General features: G+C 45.1%; 1 protein-coding gene across 7 annotated transcripts in view; it reads right to left on the minus strand.

Annotated features, from left to right (window-relative positions):
* Nucleotides 1-20987, minus strand: part of DPP6 (dipeptidyl peptidase like 6) — a 787036-nt gene that overhangs the window by 240229 nt on the left and 525820 nt on the right. For all 7 annotated transcript variants that reach the window (XM_084618426.1, XM_084618430.1, XM_084618428.1 and 4 more), the window contains one exon: nt 16504-16602. In XM_084618426.1, coding sequence (XP_084474552.1) covers nt 16504-16602 — 99 coding nt within the window. The remainder of the gene's footprint in view (nt 1-16503; nt 16603-20987) is intronic.

Genomic DNA, 20987 nt, shown 5'->3' on the forward strand with positions numbered 1-20987 from the left:
TAATGTTTTCATTATTCCTGAGTGCAGCATTGGATGATCCCTTTACTTCAAGGTATGTCTAGCACACTGATCACCACAGTATCTGAGTCTGTTTATAAGTAAATAAAAAAAAAACTCAGCTGCCAAAAGATTTGAACTTAATGCCTTTGAAATGCAAGGCAGGCCCTTTATTCAACAACTTACACATTGTCGTTAAACCGCCTGTGGAAACGGATTGATGTCGGATTGGCCACAAGAGGGCACTCCTCTACAGAGTCAATAGGACCATCTTGAGAAATGCAGAGAAATGATGCTAAAGAATTGAACAGGACCTGGGGCAGAGGACCTAGCAAAGAAAGGCAAGTGGGCAGCACAAAGAAGTGCAAGGCAATGCACATTGGGAGAAGTAGTTTGGGATTATACATACACACTAATGAGTTTGAAACTGAACAGCAACTATGGTGGGAAAAAATAGCATCAACTAAAATGTTTTCTTCTCCTTTGACGCGTCAAATTTCTCTACTGCACAAACCCCCTTCTCTCCCATAGGAAATGCTTTACCACATCAGATCAAAGTTCAATCAATTTTGGTATCCTGCAGTGGCAAGTACTTGCTTAAGAGGTATAAACCCCACATAATAGACTATTATGCAAAAACACACTTACCGGGGATGTTCCTTCCTAATCACAGGCAAACTTGTTGGTTTATGTACTGAAGCATGAGGGCGGGCTGATATTGCTTATAATTCTTATCACAGGTCGTTTAAATGTGGTGGGTAATATTATGTTCAAAAAATGCTCAATCCTTTTTTGATTATTGCTAAGCTCTTGGTCTCAATAAGACCTTGTGGCAATGAGTTCCACAAGTTCACTATGTACTGTGTAAAAAAAGATCTCCTTTGAACTGTTTTAAATGGGCTGTATTATAACTACTGAATGGCTGTATTATGATAAGCTCTGACCTTCTCTATACCATTCCTTATTTTCAATGTCTCTATTATGTCACCTCTTATTCATCTCCATTTCAAACTAAATTGGTGGCATCTTTTAAATCTCTCCCTATATGGAAGCCTTTATCATTTTCTTTACCCTTCTCTTTACCTTTTCTATTTCTGCTACAATGTATCTTTTTTAGATGACTGACCCAAATCCAGTGTAGTTTGTGAGCAAGGCGAGTGTGTCCCATCAATTTAGATAACAGCATTATATTCTCAATATTATTCTCTCATGCTCTTTCTTAACACAGCCTATCATCTTGCTTGCTTTTTTAGATTGGCACGGCACATTTATCAGATGTTTTCAATTGCCTGCCCAACAGGGACAAAAACCGAATGTGGGGCCACAGAATTTCAACACCACATCTCTCCTTTTTTTATGCCCACATCTCCATTGAATGGACATTTTCATGAGAATGCTCCTATCTGGAAAAAATGGGGGGGTACAGAAGAAAAAAAAGACTATTTAATATCTTGGTGGCTAATTCCTACATAAATTAGACTTCTCGAAATTTTTTTCCACATCTCTTGCTGCATGAAAACACAGAAACAATAAAGTTTAATTGATTAGTGTTGTCACAGCAATATCCTGGATTCTCCATCTAGTTCAGTACTGGTTTCAACTGGAATTTTGCCTGAGTAAGGGAGACTGCAGGAAAAGGCACAAAGGACTTGTCTGCATGCAAGTCTCCCTTGGAATAAAACCTGGAAAAAGGACTGAAAATCCCCCCTGGCTACCCACCCCCAGAACTGCATTTACAGAAAAAAAAATCTGAATGTAAGGTACCAGTTTTAATAACAGAATCAATCCTGCCGTCTGGAATGAAAGTGAAGAAAGGAAAGAGCCTTCCAAATGAATAATAAGGGTCTTGGTTTATGTATAAATCTTCCATGAAATGTTAAATTCATTAATATAAATAAATCAAATGGTGCAATAAACATCAGCAACAGTGAAGGTTGTAACATATTGCCCTGCTAATGTACTTCAACCCTAGCAATGCTATTGATGAGATGACAGTTCTGTCTCCATGGTCTCCAGTCTCTGCTGACTCAGCCAACAGGTTGGCCCATTAGTGCCTGTTGTGGCAGTGGGGTTTCTATACAGGCACTGGTCTGTAGGGATTGGACAAAAATCATAAGTTCGCTTCAGCTATGTCAATATGATATAAAATGGTAAGAACACAGAACAACCAGCTGAAGGACTGGGAGAGAGGGGAAGGAATGTTTTTAATGTTCATGGAATGGATAGAAAATGTAACAGTCTCCCACATAGCAACCAAGGGTAAATGAGAGTCTGAAAAGGCATTCCATGTGACTTAAGCCCCATGGCAAGTCTGGAACATTGCCATGTTTCGCTTCAGCATGCAACACTGCCTTTCTCCTAGATTTTCTTCACTGTTACTATGTCTCTTATGTGGTCTGCCAGCTCTTAAAATCAGACATGCTTTCAGGCTGACTACCTGCAATACTGCCAGTCCCCAACAGGAAAGAATCATGAGCCAGGCTCCCTCCAAAATCATGAGACTGGCTTAAAAATCATGAGATTTATGAATAGAATATCATGTTCTTTTCATTGTGTTCTCATTTTTCAGCCATTCTAGTGCCCTCTGGTCACATTCTCAAGCTTTTCTGTGCAAGCATGAGGGCTACAAACTTACATTTTTTAAATGAAAACCAGGATTCTCAAGCTGTCACTTGACTCCAGGAGTTCGGGCCTTTAAGTAAAACATGAAATATCAAGGGTTCACAATAAAATAATGAGAGCTTGCAACACTGTACATGCCAGCTCTCTTTCTGGCCACACTGAGACACATCACAGTTTTGTTTTTAAAGTTCAGGTCTCTTTCTCTCAACCAGTCAAAGGCTTCAGGCCATAGCCTCTCCAGTAGGACTTTGTCACTGCATTTTATTTCACGCCTCCCATCCCTTAAAAGGACAGCAGTAGTTTTGTTTTTCAGTTTTCTAAAATAGGTGCTGGAACGAGGGGTGCTGCCCCACCCCCTGACTTGAAGTGGTTTCCATCATATGCAGGGTTTGTAGTTTGGTTCAATAGCTCTCAGCACACACACCCCATACAAATTGTTCCTGCACTCCTGAATGAATGCCAAGTTTTACTTTGTCCTTTAGATCCAACAAAGAACACGTTAAGTTTTATTCTAAGTAACTACACATTTTGCTTCAAATAATCTGAATGAGTATCAAACACCAAAATATTACAAAATAATGAGAATATTTCATATAAATGAGTGTAAGAATTATAGGGCTATTTAAAATGTATGGATACTGCATGAAGTGGAACAGAAGTCAATTTTGTAGAAGACATATTACACTAAATCATCATTTCTCCCTACCTCAGAGATCCCCTTTTCCATTCTGGGACCACCACAAGATTATTTCACTATCTAGCTGGGATTCCCCCTTACACTGAGGTAGCCAGTTCTGAAGAAGTTTATGACAATCAACGTTAAAACCAATACCTTGATCTCTACCCAGAAACTAAATGGCACCCTAACTGGGAAGGGCAGAACAATGTACTAGATTGTCTGATACTATGTGGTATTATGCCAACTTTTTATGTGATGCAACGTAAAGAGTAGGTCTTGAGGCATATAGTCTTGAATTCTGATACAAAGCAAGCTGAAAATCTTTTGGCTCTTCTTCTGGGTCAAGTTAACTATATTAAGGGAAATTTTGCCTTTAATTATCATGACATCTTAGTGCTTCTTTCCTACTCTTAATTTATTCTTCACAGATAGGAGAGATTAGAGGGCTCATATTTTGAGACTGGATTACATTTAATTACCCTGTGATGTTCTTTTGATTCTAAATTCCCACAGTTTCCTGTAATGAATGATGTAAATCCAACATAGTGTCTCATGGGGCGGGGGGGGGGGGGGACCCAAAGGGGGAAGAGTTACATTCTGGCTTATATCATTAAGCTATTGAACACCATTACAATCAAGAGATCTGAAAGTCACAAGAGACTTTCTTTGCTAGATGAATAAGTCTTTACCCAGCACATTTTCAATTACAAATATCTGATATAAAGTTTAATTACCAGGAGTATGGTATTCCCCATTGCTGAATTATTATGAAATTAATATTTTACAGCACAGGGCAAGTGGAGGAATATGTACTGCGCTCTTCCAATTGTCTGCATCTGCAACTAGTACTGCCTGCTCAATAAATGCAATTGGGCCTGGAAAATATTATTTGGGCCAAGTCTGAATTCCAGCAGGGAATCAAGAGTTGAGGAGAGGAACGTGATCAGGAACAGTCAACGTGGATTCACCAAGGGCAAGTCATGCCTGACCAACCTGATTGCCTTCTATGATGAGATAACTGGCTCATTGGATATGGGGAAAGCAGTGGACACGATATATCTTGACTTTAGCAAAGCTTTTGATATGGTCTCCCACAGTATTCTTGCCAGCAAGTTAAAAAAATATGGATTGGATGAATGGACTACAAAGTGGACAGAAAGCTGGCTAGATTGTTGGGCTCAAAGGGTAGTGATCAACTGCTCAATGTCTAGTTGGCAGCTGGTGTCAAGCGGTGTGCTCCAGGGGTCGGTTTTGTTCAACATCTTTATTAATGACCTGGATGATGGGACAGATTGCACCCTCCGCAAGTTCGCGGATGACACTAAGCTGGGTGGGGAGGTAGATACTCTGGAGAGCAGGGTTCAGGTCCAGAGTGACCTAGACAAATTGGAGGATTGGGCCAAAAGAAATCTGATGGGGTTCAAAAAGGACAAGTGCAGAGTCCTGCACTTAGGATGGAAGAATCCCATGCACTGCTACAGGCTGGGAACCGACTAACTAAGTGGCAGTTCTGCAGAAAAGGACCTGAGGATTAGAGTGCATGAGAAACTGGATATGAGTCAACAGTGTGCCCTTGTTGCCAAGAAGGCTAGTGGCATATTGAGCTGCATTAGTAGGAGCATTGCCAGCAGATCGAGGGAAGTGATTATTCCCCTCTATTTGGCACTGGTGAGGCCACATCTGGAGTATTGTGTCCAGTTTTGAGCCATCCGCTACAGAAAGAATGTGGACAAATTGGAGAGAGTCCAGCGTAGGGATTAGTGGGCTGGGGCACATGACTTACGAGGAGAGGCTGAGGGAACTGGGCTTGTTTAGTCTGAAGAAAAGAAGAGTGAGGGGGGATTTGATAGCTGCTTTCAACTACCTGAAAGTAGTTCCAAAGTGGATGAGCTAGGCTGTTCTCAGTGGTAGCAGATGACAGAACAAGAAGCAATGGTCTCAAGTTGCAGTGGGGAGGTCTAGATTGGATATTAGGAAACACTATTTCACTAGGAGGGTGGTGAAGCACTGGAATGCGTTACCTAGGGAGGTGGTGGAATCTCCAACCTTAGAGGTTTTTAAGGCCCGTCTTGACAAAGCTCTGGCTGGGCTGATTTAGTTGGGGTTGGTCCTGCTTTGAGCAGGGGGTTGGACTAGATGACCTCCTGAGGTCTCTTCCAATACTAATCTTCTATGATTCGAAGTAGAGAGCGGTGTAGAACTTGGGAGCTTCTTTAGGGCAACACCGGTAAGTTACTAACTAATGTTCCCTACAAAGCTTGGGGTCACCTAAAAGGTAGCCTTTCGGCTGCTGTAGACATAGACATTTCTGGAATGCTCTGCTCAAGATGATAACGGTGGGCTAAAGTGGTTGGTACCCTAAGCCCCACCCCAGAGCCCATACTCCCAATCGAAGCCCTCACTCCCCTCCCTGTGCCCCAAGCCCCTGCCCCAGCCCATATCCCCCTCCCGCCCTCTGAACCCTTCGGTCCCAGCCCAGGGCACCCTCCTAAACCCAAACCCCTCATCCCCAGCCCCACCCCAGAGTCTGCACCCCCAGACAGAGCCCTCACCCTCCCACACTCCAACCCCCTGCCCCAACCCAGAGCCACCTCCTGCACCCTGAACCCCCCATTTCTAGTCCCACCCTGGAACCTGCACCTCCAGCCAGAGTCCTCACCCACTTCTGCACCCCAGCCCCCTGAGCCAGCCCAGTGAAAATGAGCGAGTGAGTGAAGGTGGGGAGAGCAAGTGACGGGAGGAGGGGTGGAATAAGCGGGGGGGGGGAGCTTTTAGAAGGGGATGGGAGGAACCTCAGAAGAGGAAAGAGGTGGGGCAAAGGTGTTTGATTTTGTGCAAGTAGAAAGTTGACAACCCTGATACTAACTGGTGAGTTGACCCGTTTGCTTACAAGAGCCACAATAACTTCTAAGACCTAAGACTTTGTTGTTGTTCATATCCCTTTCAGAAGCAGTTCTGTTCCTTGATACTGACCTGTTCAAAAGTTGATGTTAAATAGCACCAGTTGCCATTATGATATAGATTCTGATATGTTGGGATAAAGGGGCTCAAATAGCTATTTGTTAGTTCGATACAATGTATCCAAATTAGCTGATCAGTGACCTGATTTTTTCTAAAGAAGTTAGGTGTATAGTTAGCATGAATACCAACCACAAACACAATCATCTGATTTGCATGTGTAAACCTGGTAAGTGCACATGCAAATCAGGCATGCCCACTGTGTAGGCAATTAGTCACACCGACTTCTAAAATTATAGATTAGATAGAGTAAGCCTTATTCTTTTCTCAGTTATACCAGTGTAAAACCAGTATAACTGCATTGCCTTCAAAAGGAGCAACTCTTGATTTAAACCACCACAGGTAAGAGGAGAATCAGGCCCTGTCTTTTAACTGATTGCAGATTCTTAAGCACGTATGTTGAATTTGTGGTGTTATAGGCTGTAAACAGATGTGTGGGAGCTGCATCCCGCTCTTTCAAAGTCCCCCACAAATGGAGTAGCTCAGCGTAGTAGTTTGCCATTCCTACCCCGCCCCCTCTGTTATCCTGTTTATAAAGAGGCTCCGTTGGTGAATGGGGTGATACAGCAATAATTCTGTCCATCTGTCACTTTATAGAGATAAAGCACTACACCCAACAGCTATGTGTTAGCCACTAACACTAGCAGTCCATAACCTTGACGTTGTCTGGAACCATTCTGTGCTGCCACACACCATGTAACAAAAAGGATGGAAATGTAGTTTGGGTGACAAGGGTAGAAGATGACAGATGAGGAGGAGGAACTGAAAGGGAGAGCTGGCATTTAATTTTCATGGATCTGTACCTCAAACCTGTGAGCAAACATATAACGCAAAAGCAGTCATCCTGGAGACCACACCTGCTACCATTCCAAAATGTTCTCCTGACACCCATTGCTTGCTCAGAGGCACTATCACAGCAGGAGGTATGCATGAGTGTTCGTTTGAGAGGAAAGCACTAATTTTGCTGAGTGAGGGGAAACAGGGTAATTGCTTTTGCATACCTGACAGCTGTAACAAGTGTAGAAACCCTGCTTGCTGACCCCACCTGCAGCACTGCCCCAAGAAGGAGTCACCTCTCTGTCTCCTTGTGTTGACTGCAATGTTGTTGTAGCCATGTCAGTCCCAGGATATGAGAGAGACAAGGTGGGTGCAATAACTGCTGTTGGTGAAAGAGCTCGAAAGCTTGTCTCTTTCCCCAATGGAAGTTTGCCCAGTGAAAGATCTGAACTCACCCACCTTGTCTCCTGGTGTTAAGGAAATGTATGTATTCAGATCTTGCTCCTGTTGAAATCAATAGGAATCCTGCCAGTGACTTCAGTGGGAGCAAGACAGGCTATCGGGAGGTTGTTAGGGAAAGTGGGTAGAGTCCAGGATGGAAGGCCAGGCAAAGGTTCACAAAGCTCTCTAGGTAATGCTGTAGAACAACTTCCCTTTTTCTGGCTCTGAAACCCACATTGCTCCCCATTAACCTATCCAACCTGCTGAAGCCTAAAACATCTTTTCTGCCCCACTGTTCTGCCAATCCTGCACTGCCTTCTAATCTCCTTCAGTATTTCACTCTTTCACTCCTCTTCCTCACCCCCAAGGTCTTGCAAAGCTCTGACCCTGCCTACATTTCCCCCAGTTCCCTATTCACGCCGTCAGCTTTGTCAATGCAGAGCATCTTCACAACTTCTCTGGTCCTCTCCCAGACATGACTCTGCAACTTCTTCTCACACCATGCAACACGACTCTCCTCCAAATCCCTCCTCATCAGTCACTCCTTTCATCCAGCCTTGCAAAGCTGACCTTCACTCCTCATTTCTGGCTCTCGGGTTGGACTCGGTTCACTCAGCCTGGTATGAAGCAATGACATAACGACATCTTCAAATGGGGGTGCTTAAAGTTAAGCACCTGACTCCATGCTCGGGTATCTCAATAAGTGATCTGACTTTCAGAGGTGCTGAGACTCAACAGCAACCGTTGAGGTCAGTAGGGGTTATGGGTGTTCAGCACACTTCAGAAAACCAGGCCATACAACAAGGTACCTAAGTATAGGGTTAGGTGCCTATGTTAGGTATCACGCTTGAAAGTCTTGGCCTGCATACACAAAAAGAGAATGTCCCTTTCTTTTACTATGGCAGTCCAAATTTTCCCCAGAGCTTCCCCGCTCACTCTTTGCTCATTGTCATCCCTTGCTGAGTTCTAAATTTTTTGTGAAGTGCATTGCACACTATTACACTGCAGCCATAAACCATAATATTACGGTATAATATATAATGTTAAAGGGAATGATGCCTAGGAGCGGATGGTCCAGGAGGAGGAACTTGCCTAGAAAGAGTCCTATCAATAAGACACAAGTACTAAGCAGAATTGTGGTTGGCCAAAGGATGCCCAAAGCCTTTCCATTTAACAGCTATATGTAGCATCACAGCATTTCTAGCACTGCAGAGAAGCACAGCCTTCCCCTGCAATGCACTAGGATACATTTAAAGTGAAAGAACAGACTGTAGCCTCACACCAGTATGCTTCTGCAGACAAAATTAATTTTCAGGAGGGCCAGATTGATTTCCTGTTTCCTTCTCTTTAGCAGCAACGAAACAAAACAGGTGCATGAAGAAGTGTAAATATGCTTGTCCTTTGATTCCCTTTGTAACATCCTGCACTGAGCATGAATGATCTCCATGGCTTTGGGGGCAGGTGCTCAGGCAGGACAGACCATGGGCCTATATTAATTCTGGTTTTGCAACGTTAGGCCTGAGTTCATTACGGCACTTAAGCACATGAATAGTAACTATCTTTAAGCACATGAACAGTCCCACCGACTTCCACAGGACTACTCACCTACTGAAAGTTAGGCATGAGCTTAAACTCCTTGAGGGATAGCTCAGTGGTTTGAGCATTTGGCCTGCTAAACCCAGGGTTGTGAGTTCAATCCTTGAGGGGGCCATTTGGGGCAAAAATTGGGGATTGGTCCTGCTTTGAGCAGGGGGTTGGACTAGATGACCTCCTGAGGTCCCTTCCAACCCTGATTTTCTATGATTAATTGGTGCACACAAACTTACACAACCCTAGTAAACAAGCCTCATGAAAGGAATAGGACTGGGATGGAAGGAACCCAATACTCAATCCCTGGGCAAGGTAGTTTGATATCCCTGCCATGGTTCAAAAACTGGCTGCATAGGGGACTGTGGCTAATGTATCTGCACACCGGAGGTACCTGCAGCCTCTCAGACCCTTCCCCCACCTGCTTCTCTTTCCCCTTCAAGCCTTAGAGGCCATGAGCACATTGAAACTGCTGCGGATCTGCAACATTGCAGGGCCTTCACCACCCTCTGCACCTGGGGGTAGAAGCACTTAGACACCATGACAATGGACTTGACAGCTAAGATTTCACCCTAATGCGACCAGGGCAAGAATGGGCCTGTGGTTTTTGATACATCCATCACAAAACATTGCAGTTGCACACAAAAGGGCAAAAAGCACCCTGGAGTAGAACAAGAATAGGCAGCCATGAATGATGATTCCAGCATTGGCCACAGTCAGGGTGAGGGAGGTCTCTTTTCAGCCATCTCAGCAAAACACATTTGAGAATGCAATGAAATAAAACTTGATTAATTAGGAGTTCAGATAGCGGAAGAGCCAAGCAAAAATGAAAATATAACAGGCCTGATTCTTCCCACTTCCCCCCAGATTCACACCAGCATTAATGCCAGTAGAGTAATGCAGAATTTACACTGCTGTAAGTAACAGGAGAACCAGGACAAGTATGTTGCCCTAATCTACCAGCACACACATCTGAGAACACTAAGATGTACTTAGTTTCAAAAGTAGATGCGTGGGATGTATTTAAGAGGAAAGATTTGAAACAAAACCATCTGAACTAGGACCAGGGATTGACTGGGCCAGGAAGATGAACTATTCTGCCACTCCTTCAGGAAGCAGTCCAACATCCTGTAATTACTCATCCAACACCCACTGAAGTCAGTGGAAGGACTCCCATTGACTTTGACAGGAGTTGGGTGGGTCCCATACTCAGTCGCTCCCCTGGTCCTCTAAATTCATTACAGGAGCAGTTTGGGGAAACTTGCAATTCCAGCTAACTGTGCTATACCACTGCGACTTCAGTCCCCTGGAATGTCACTGTGGCACCTTAATTCATACTTCTTTAAAAAGTGAAAAATGTTAGCACTTAAAAAGTTCTAATACTTATGCAGAGTGAACCATAAATAATTCATTTACTCCACATGCATCTGCATCATTTGAAATGCATCAGCGGTTCTATCAATACAGTGCAATGAATTTACATTATGCAGAATAGGCTTGGGGACATCAAGGCTCTCAGGGTTTGTTGATCTGAGCATTATTACTAAAGGTAAACTGAAATAAATTACCGCTGCTAGTACAAGACAACATTTTTCAGCATGGTAAATAAAACATATTAGTTCTAGATCATTAAATTCAATATCAGACTTTAAAAGAGCCTAGAGATTTATTTTATAATTGTATTAGTAAAATATACAATAAAACTAATGTGATGTTCAGCATAATGAAGAAAAGGCTTTGCTTTGTTTAGATCTCAGTTATTAGGTAACATTTTCAAAAGGGCCTGTGACTCAGTCAAAAGCCTTTGACTTGCAATGAGAGTTAGGCTCCTAAGTGCCTACGCCACTTTTGAAAATGGGACTCAGGTCCTTCTGAAAATTGTACCTCTTGGGTCTCTTCATGTAGGAGAAGGAATATTATGTCAGTGAAAAAGGGTAATCTTGTGGACTGGGACTCAAGATAACAGGGCTCAGTTCCATTACTCAATGTCTCTGTGCCTCAGGCCTCATCTGTAAAATGCGGATAACAGTACTCTCTGATTTTCATCCTTTGACTGTCTTTTCTGTTTAGATTGTTAGCTCTTTGGGTCAAGGACCAGCTCTCACTATGTGTTTGTACAGTGCCTAGCACAATGAGGCCCTGCTCTCAGCTGGGGCCTCTCAACATTACCATAATACAAAAAATAAATAACCATGTGTTGCCAGATGTCACAGCAAACACTAATTCAACTGGGGCTGGAAAAACATCCTGTAAATAGCAGGCACTGGTGGCACACTCCATCCAGTCAATTGCAGTAACCAGTGAAGTGGCTGCTGTTACGTTTCCCATTCACAAAGAAAACACGTACTTTTGGGGTGGGTGAAATGCACTTGACACTAAGGAAAAGCAACAAAGAACAAATGTAAGTCTCAGTGACCTAGCCACCTGGACACGACTCACAACCCTGTGTAAAGGAAGGGATGCTCCTGAGATCTGAAAGTGCAGAAAACAGACGGACAGTTTTTTAACTGGTATAAATCAGCACAGCTCCCTGGCACTTAATGACACTGTGGCGCTTTACACCAGCTCAGAATCTGGCCCACTGCATTGCTTCCCTACATTTACATTGCTACACACACTACAACTGCAAATTTTTTTCCTTTAAGGCTGTGCCTACTCACACTGAGAGCTGGAGCTGTGATCCTGTCCCCCAGAAGACACCTTTGTGGGGCTGATTTAGATCTTTTTCGCCTGTAATCAGCAGTCTGGAAACCATGGGAAATTATTAAAGATGGGTCATGGAGACATGAAGATTCCTGTGCTGCTCTGAATTCAGGAACCAAAACCTTTAGGGTTTGAATCCATGAGTTCAAAAACACCTCAACTCCTCAAAAATTCTAAGGGTTCACAGCCAAAGTACCAGTTTTGGCTCCTCTCTTGAATTTAAGAAAATCATCTAACTTATAACAATCTGCCAATACAATAAAAACACTCAAACCAACTTAAAAGAGATACTCAAAGTTTGAGGAAGATCTGCACTCTGAGCACTTGAAGTGTAGCTATGTCACACTCTAAGGTCAACTCTGATCTCATAAGAACATAGAATGGCCATACTGGGTCAGACCAAAGATCCATCTACCCAATAACCTGTCTTCCAACAGTGGCTGGTGCCAGATGCTTCAGAGGGAATGAACAGAACAGGTAATCATCAAGTGATCCATCCCCTGTCGCCCATTCCCAGCTTCTGGCACACAGAGACTAGGGACATCATCCCTGCCCATCCTGACTAATAGCCATTGATGGACCTATCCTCCGTGAATTTATCTAGTTCTTTTTTGAACCCTATTATAGTCTTGGCCTTCACAACATCCTCTGGCTAAGAGTGCCACAGGTTGACTGTCCATTGTGTGAAGAAATACTTCCTTTTGTTTGTTTTAAAACCTGCTGCCTATTAATTTCATTTAGTGACCCTTAGTTTTTGTGTTATGAGAAGGAGTAAATAACACTTCCTTGTTTACTTTCTCCATACCAGTCATGATTTTATAGACCTCTATCATACCTCCCCTTAGTCATCTCTTTTCCACGCTGAAAAGTTCAAGCTGTTCCATACCCCTAATCATTTTTGTTGCCCTTTTCTGTACCTTTTCCAACTCCAATATATCTTTTTTGAGATGGGGTGATCACGTCTGCACACAGTAAACAAGATATGGGCATACCATGTGTCAAGGTTCCTTCCCCACTCCATGAAAGACCCCCTAAGCTTATTCTTACCATCTTAGGTTAAAAACTTCGCCAAGGTACAAACTTTGCCTTGTCCTTGAACAGTATGCTGCCACCACCAAGTGTTTTAAACAAAGAACAGGGAAAGAAACCACTTGGAGACATCTTCCCCCAAAATATCCCCCGAAGCCCTACACACCCCCTTTCCTGGGGAGGCTTGAGAATAATATCCTAACCAATTAGTTACAAAATCATCAAAGACCCAAACCCCTGGATCTTGGAACAATGGAAAAATCAATCAGGTTCTTAAAAGAAGGATTTTATTAAAAAAAAAAGAAAGGTAAAAATCATCTCTGTAAAATCAGGATGGAAAATACTTTACAGGGTATTCAGATTCAAAACACAGAGGATCCCCCTCTGGGCAAAACCTTAAAGTTACAGAAAACAGGAATAAACCTCCCTCTTAACACAGGGAAAATTCACATAAAACAAAAGATAAACTAATCCACCTTGCTGGCTTACCTATACTGGTTGCAATATTGGAGACTTGGATTAGGATGGGTTGGAGAAGATGGATTTTTGTCTGGCCTCTCTCAGTCCCAAGAGAGAACAATCACATAAACAAAGAGCACAAATAAAAGCCTCCCCCGCCCCGGCCCAAGATCTGAAAGTATCTTGTCCCCTTATTGGTCCTTTGGGTCAGATGCCAGCCGGGTTAACTGAGCTTCTTAATCCTTTACAGGTAACAGGATGTTGCCTCTGGCCAGGAGGGATTTTATAGCACTGTATACAGAAAGGTGGTTACCCTTCCCTTTATATTTATGACACCATGAATTAACTCTCTCTGTTAACTACTATTAAATCAATGGGATTACATCGGTGTAGGTCAGAACCACACACTTTCTGCATTCAAGCCCCAATTCAGGAAAGTGCTTACGCATGTTCCATTTACTTCAAAGGGATTTTTGTCCTGAAGAGAGATGCCTTCTTGTGTTGGGGCTTTAGAACCTGATCCAATGCCCACTGACATCAATGAAAAGACAACCCTCTCCCCCCAAAAAAACCCCACTGAAGCAAATGGATCAGAATTGAGAGATTTAATTGGCTGAACTGCTTTGAAAGCAAATAATTGAGACAATTTGAATACTCCTAGCCATGCAACGTGCTTATCATTGGCTAGGCTAACAAACTCTTGTCTTTTATAACAACACAAAAAATAAAGCGAGAGAGTAATACCCTTTAAAGGAAATCTGGTAGATGTGAAAAGAGCCAAGAGCATCGATTTTTGCAATCTAGTTTTCAGATCTCTTTACATTAGAGTGGTTTATGTTGTGTTGTTAACAACAGGGGAAAAATGGGGACAAGGATATAAGACACTGTTATGGTTTCAATTATTTTGTTGGAATCCCAAAACAACCAGGGTTCCTTCCACCCATTAATTCCTACTTTGACACACATCTTTCAGCACTATTTTCTACTAAGCTGTGTTAGTGTGAAATAGGCTTCTTCAGTGAGTCCTGAGGGAAGACGAACTTGCATTTTGAGAACCAAGAACAGTGGTACAACAGGACACAGGGTGTATGGTGGAGTGAGCAAAGCATGGACTAGAACTTTGGACTACTGGGCTCTATTTCAAGCTTTTCCACTGAGCTGTTGGTCACCGTAAGCCTGATTTACCAGTTACCAGCTGTACAAAGAGTGTAATATTTCCCTATCCAAAGGGATGTAGTAAGAATTAATTAATGTTTGTAAAGTGCTTTGAGGTTCTTGGATGAAGAGCATTATAGTATTTTACCGCAAGACTCTGCTCTCAGTTACACTGGTGTGAATCTAAAGGAATATCACTGGTTTCATGGAGTTCCTCCAGATTTACACTGGTGTATCTGACAACGGAATCTGATACATAATTATTATAACAAGCACCAAAGGGAAAATCATTTAATCAGCCATGTTTATAATGGCTTGACCAATGACAGCTTAATATCATTTTTTTTACTTTTATATAACCTTAGATTATTTAGGTATGATCCAAAGCCCACTGAAGTCCAAGAGAGTCTATTGATTTCAGTGGGCACTGGATCCAGACCTTTACCAACAATTCAATGTGGGACTTATAATGCCTGCCAAAAATTAGAGGCTAATAAAAACATATAGACAGTACCAGCATGCAAACACAGTTTGGGAAAGCTTATATTTGCACAGGGGGGAAAAAAAGAACATTACTGTGCAGAAAAACACATTTTAACCATGAAAGAAATTATTTTTTGAAAACCTCTAAGTGGAGCTGGAAAATTCTCCTGATGTTTGTTCCAATAAAAAAATATATTGCATTATCATCCCACAAATATTCGAGTGGCAGAGTTTAGGGGCAAAAATATTCATAGGAACAGAATATTATGAAGCAAAAAAATCAAACAAATTCACCTGGGGCAAGGAATGTTTCGTAATAGGTGTCTGTACAGTGCCCAGAGCAGTGGCGCCCCCTCCTGATTGGGGCCTTTAGACATGAAAAGGTTAAATAATAATGCTGAAGAACGGTTTCTGAACTCCTAAATTCAAGAAGTATTTCCACCTTTATTCTCCCCATAGATTGCTGTACTGGGAGCCATATTCCAACAAGCGTGCAGAACCTGAAAAAGGGCACTCACCAGCCAGAACTCCTCTGGCAAGTATCCAATGGGTTGTAGTGACATACACTGCCTGCAGTGGCTTCTCCACCAGCTGCTAGTGCAGCAGAAAACAGTGGATGGGGCTGGCCAGAGATGGATGCGCTTAGGGTGACTGGGGGATGCACTGATCCAGCCTAGTTTCCCTTGGCAATCTCTCTCCCCACCCCCTCCGGGGATTAAAATTGCTCCCACAGGGTAGAACCCCCCAAAAAAAAGAAAAAAAAAAGGCAGACTGCAGCAGTGAGGACCTGGTTCAGCTCCCATTAAAGTCAATAGAAAGGTTCCCGTTCAATTTAATGAGAGTCAGCCCTAAATGAGCTGTATAGCACGTTGTTGTTTCATTCCAGCAAGAGCTGATTTAGATTGTAGCAGATGCCAGTGGGGGGCTGGAATTTGCATCTGTAGAACAATTTCCACTGCTGCAAATATGGTGTGCATTAATTCTGGTATTATTCTGTCTCTTCCCCTTGGTACTGGAAAATATAGATTGTAAGACAGGATAAAAAGAAAACATGGCTTACATACAAGGAGCAGACCAGCTGTTGCTGGACCACTCTGTTGCTAGTTGCCTAGCAACGCTTCATCTCTCTGCCTGAAAAAATATTTTGGCGAGGGAATACATTATGAAAATATAAATCAGAAGATTTGTTTATGGTAAAATAAAGATTGACCATGACAGTGCTCTAACCATTTGGTTTGACCACCTCTTCCATCTTGTCAGCTACCATGATTGTAAGCTGTTTGGGACAGAGGCTGTTTTTTTCACTTCATGTCTGAACAGCACCTACCAACAGCCCTGATTGGGGCCTCTAGGTGTTACGGACACATATGTGATGCTGTGTATAATGGAGAAATATCATTTACACATTTACCCTGAGGAAAGCTGGAGTAAGAATTTGGACACTAGAGACACAAGTCAGAAGAAAAAGTGAGAAAAGGAGGGAAAGAGAAAGACAGGGAGAGGAAAGAATAAGTGAGAGTAGAATTATTGTCAAGTGTGCATGCAAGACTCACCACTTATCCATTTAGCCTCTGGGTCATGAATTTTGAAATCAGCATTGAACAGATCTTCCACTGTTATCTTTTTCTTTTGAGACAGGCTGTTATCTTCAACTGTAAAACATTCAGAAGGAAATAGGTGTTATTCCTAATTTGAAATTTATCTGCAAACGCAACAGTTGTGAATAGCATAACTCCCCAGGCTGAGCTCTTCCAAGTTTCAGAATAGAGGGGAGAACATCATGGCCTGAATTCTCAGTTATGTTAAGGCCCCTGTAGGCAGGCTGAGTGGTATAATGGGACCTTAATGTAAAGTCAAATTTGGCTCAGTATTCTGACGTTCATATATACTGTGTATTAGGAGCCAATGCCTGGTCCCAAGGACTACAAAAGGAGCAAGATCTGATCCAAAGTATGGGTTTCTTCTGAACAAAACTTTTTTTTAATGTATTTGTCATAGCAATAGAAATTATAGTTCTAACACCACTGGTTAAATTATGCCATAAATTAGACATTCACATGTGGGAAAAGAAAAACAAAACACAAATCTAGATTAATACAGATAGTTAGGACTTAAAGATACAGATTGGTTCTTGGTAGGATTTACAAATTATTTTAGGGCAAGTTAGGTACCTAAAACTTGGCTTTTGCAAATCGCACTAAGTGACTCTCTACATCTTTAGGCTCCTTTATAAGTCTTCCCCCTACTCAGGTACATTTACAATAAAAAGACAAAACTCAAGAACAGTGAAAACGGAGCTGTTCTCTGGATTACATGCACGTAATTTTGAGACTCTGGAAGACTTTTTAGTAGACAGCAGAGGGATAGGCCCAGCATCATTCACACATACTGTGTCTCTTGATGATGCTTACTTCTATTGCTTTCCCTTCCCTGCCCCAAAAAATGCTTCCTACACAACTTGGATGCTATCATCACAAACTGTCATGCAATAGGACAGGACTCCCACTATATATCTTCACATAATAGGAGGAGAATCAATTTCAACATCAAAAGGGTAGAAATCTTGGTAGAGAAGACCACAAAACAGTAGCAATTGCTCTATGGCAGAAGGACTTAAAAAGAATCCTTTGAGTCTGGAACTCATCCAATGGTACACTGAGATACAACAATAGGGAGACAGGGGAATTCAAACATAAATATGCGAGCAAGTCTTTCATTGTTCAGTACTAATTTCACACAATGCAAAGTCAAATCTTCATGTATCTTCAGATATGAATTAACTTCACTTTTTTAAAAAAGTGCACTCTGAGCGAGGATGAGGCTAGCCCTTGCTGCTTGAGGTGAGGGGTACTCCAGAATGGCCTGCACTGGGCCTGGCCCAGCTGCACCTCTCGCAGTTCACACCAACACGAGAATCTTTTCCACTTGGCCATATAGGCCACCCTGGTAGAGGGCTTTCTACTGCCAAGCAGAATCTGCTGTACAGGAAGGGAGCACTGGCTCTCCAGGGCGTTTAGCCACAGAACCTCCATGCCGTCAGGTGCAGCGACTGCAGGTCAGGGTGGAGAAGCCGCCTGCCGACCGGTGTAATGAGGTCCCGGTGTAGGGGCAGGACTACTGGGGCCTCCACTGACAGCTCTAGGAGCGACGTGTACCAGTGTTGGTGGGCGCAGGTTGGGATGATGAGGATCACTGCCGCCTTGTCCCTGCGCACCTTGAGCAGGACCTTGTGCACCAAGGGGAGCGGGGAGAAGGCATACATCAAGCCCCCTCTCCACAGGATCGCAAACGCGTCCGTGAGTGAGCCCGGGCTGCGGCCCTGGAACGAATAGAACCACGGGCACTGGGTGTTGGCCCTGGTGGCGAACAGATCTACCTGGGGAAACCCCCACCTGTGGAAGAGCGAAAGCACGACGTCTGCCCTAAGCGTCCACTCATGCACGCGGTACGACCTGCTGAGGGAGTTTGCCAGCTCGTTCCGCACGCCCGGGAGATAGGATGCCTCGAGGTGAATTGCATAGGCTATGCAAAGGTCCCAGAGGAGGACAGCCTCACGACAGAGTGGCGAGGAACGAGCCCTGACCTGCTTGTTTATATAAAACATGGCAGTAGTGTTGTCCGTCAGAACTGTCACGCTGTGACCACTCAGAGTGGTGTGAAAGGTCTGGCAGGCGAGACAAACCACCCTGAGCTCCTTCACGTTGATATGGAGTGACCGCTCTGCCTCGGACCACAATCCCTGCATCATGAGGTCCCCCAGGTGAGCCCCCAATCCGTGGTCTGACGCATCTGTTACCAGAGTCAGGTCCGGAAGTGGGGCAGCAAAGGGGATGCCTTTGCAAACCACAGTTTGGGACTGCCACCACAGCAGGGAGTCCAGCACATCCCGTGGGGCTGTCACTACCAAGTCCGGGGGTCCCTGCCTGGGCGAGCCACGCCTGCAGAGTCCTGAGTCTCAGTCTGGCATGCCTGACCACGTGCGTGCATGCTGCCATGTGGCCCAGCAGCCACCAGTCCCCTGGATCCAGGGAAGGGATGATGGTGCCCAAAGAGACCATGAGGAACCGGGCCTTGACCAGGAACTTGTTGAGCCCGTGCAGGTCTAGGATGGGGCGAAGGCCCCCTTTGGCCTTGGGGATGAGGAAGTACCGGGAGTAGAACCCCTTTCCCCTTAGGCCGTAAGGCACCGCCTCTACCACCCCCGCCTTTAGTGGCGAGCGAACTTCCTGCTCTAGGAGATTAGGAGATGCTCATGAGAGAGGTTCCTGAAGAGGGACCAGGTGGGAGGGTGGGGGATGGGGGGGCGGGGGGAGGGGGAGGAAGGCAAACTGCAGTGACTACCTGTTCCGCTCCATGCGTAAGACCCAACAGTCTGATGTAATGGACCACGCACGGGAGAAACGGGACAGGCGGTTCAGGAAATAAAGGGACGGATCCGGTGACTGGTCTGGTACGCTGTCCTCTAGTGCACCTTCAAAAGCCTGGCTTAGTGCCCGGCTGGGACTTGCCTTGGTTCTGGCCCGGCGCATTATTATTATTATTATTGCACCGTCGCCTGTTATCCCTGCCTCACCTACAGTAAGGATCATGCCTATGGCGAGGCTGGTACTGGTGTTGAGGGGGAGGCTGCGGCTTGAAGGGCTTCCTCTGAGTCACAGGGGTCTGCATACCCAGTGACTTTATGCAGCCTCGAGTCTGTCTGGTCCGAGAAGAGCCCGGGCCCTTCGAAGGGGAGGTCCTGGAGTGTATTCTGGACCTCCGGGGCAGGCCTGACTCCTGGAGCCATGCCGAGCGCCTCATGCCACCCCGACGCGATTGTTCTAGCTGCCACGTCTGCCGAATCCAGGGAGGCCTGGAGAGAGGTCTTGGCTACTGCCTTGCCCTCGTCCATCAGGGCCGTGAACTCCTGTTGGGAACCTTGCAGGAGGTTGTCCTTAAACTTCCCCACCACCGCCCAGGAGTTGAAATTGTGGTTGTTGAGGATGGCCTGCTGGTTAGCAATCTTCAGCTGAAGGCCCCCAGGTACACCTTTCTACCAAAAAGGTCCAGCCGTTTCGACTCCTTGGCCTTAGGGGCTGCAGCCTGCTGACCATGGCGCTCCCTTTCGTTCACTGCTGAAACCACTAGGGAGCATGGACTCAGGTGGCAGAACAGGAACTCATAGCCCTCAGATGGGGCAAAGTACTTATGCTCCACTCCTTTAGCCGTTGGAGTGCTGGAGGCCGGGGTCTGCCATATAGTCTTATAGTTAGACTGGATGGTCTTAATGAACGGGACCGCTATTCTGGATGGACCTTCGGGGCTCAAAATGTCCACCATGGGGTTCTCCTGCTCAACCGTCTCCTTGGCCTGCAACCCCAAATTTTGGGTGACTCTGCGCAACAGTTCCTGGTGGGCTCCATGGTCTATCAGCGGAGGGCCGGACACCTCTGTACCCACCACCGCCTCATCGGGAGAAGACGAGGAGGTTAGCTGCCACTCGACCCCCTCTGGTTGGTCCTCCTGCTCCCCATCTCCGGTGGTAGGGGCCTCCGGCTCAGGCTGGGATGGGAGTCCATGGGATGGCACCAGGCTTGGTGCTGGACTCTCTGGTCTATGCTGGAGGCCTGGATACTGTTGCCTCCGGCACCGTCTGGCATCGGTGTGGGGACCAGGACCACTGCATAGAGTAACTTGCCCTGGACGGAGCCCCTTGGCGCTCCTGATAGGCCCAGGGGTTCCAGAAGGGCCAATGTCCTGGCGGCCCCCATTGAGATTGCCAGCTCCCTTGAGGGTCCCTGCTTTCTGGGCCCCGGTGCGGGTAGCTATAGCGGCTGGAGTGGGTGCCGGACTGTGGTGACGCCGATCGCGAAGGCCATGGTGGTGCCAACGATCTGCGCCGGCGGGAGAACGAGCAGCTCCTGGCTGAGCGAGACTGGGAGCGGTACCAGTATCCCCGGGACCGGGATCAGGACCGGTGCCAGCGTTCCCTGGACTGGGACCGTCTGTGGGAGACCTCTGGTGAGGGCCGTCTCGACTCCTCCCAGTGCCAATCTCT

The sequence above is a fragment of the Lepidochelys olivacea genome (genome assembly GCF_965140295.1).
Source record: "Lepidochelys olivacea isolate rLepOli2 genome assembly, chromosome: 2".
Taxonomy (NCBI): domain Eukaryota; kingdom Metazoa; phylum Chordata; order Testudines; family Cheloniidae; genus Lepidochelys; species Lepidochelys olivacea.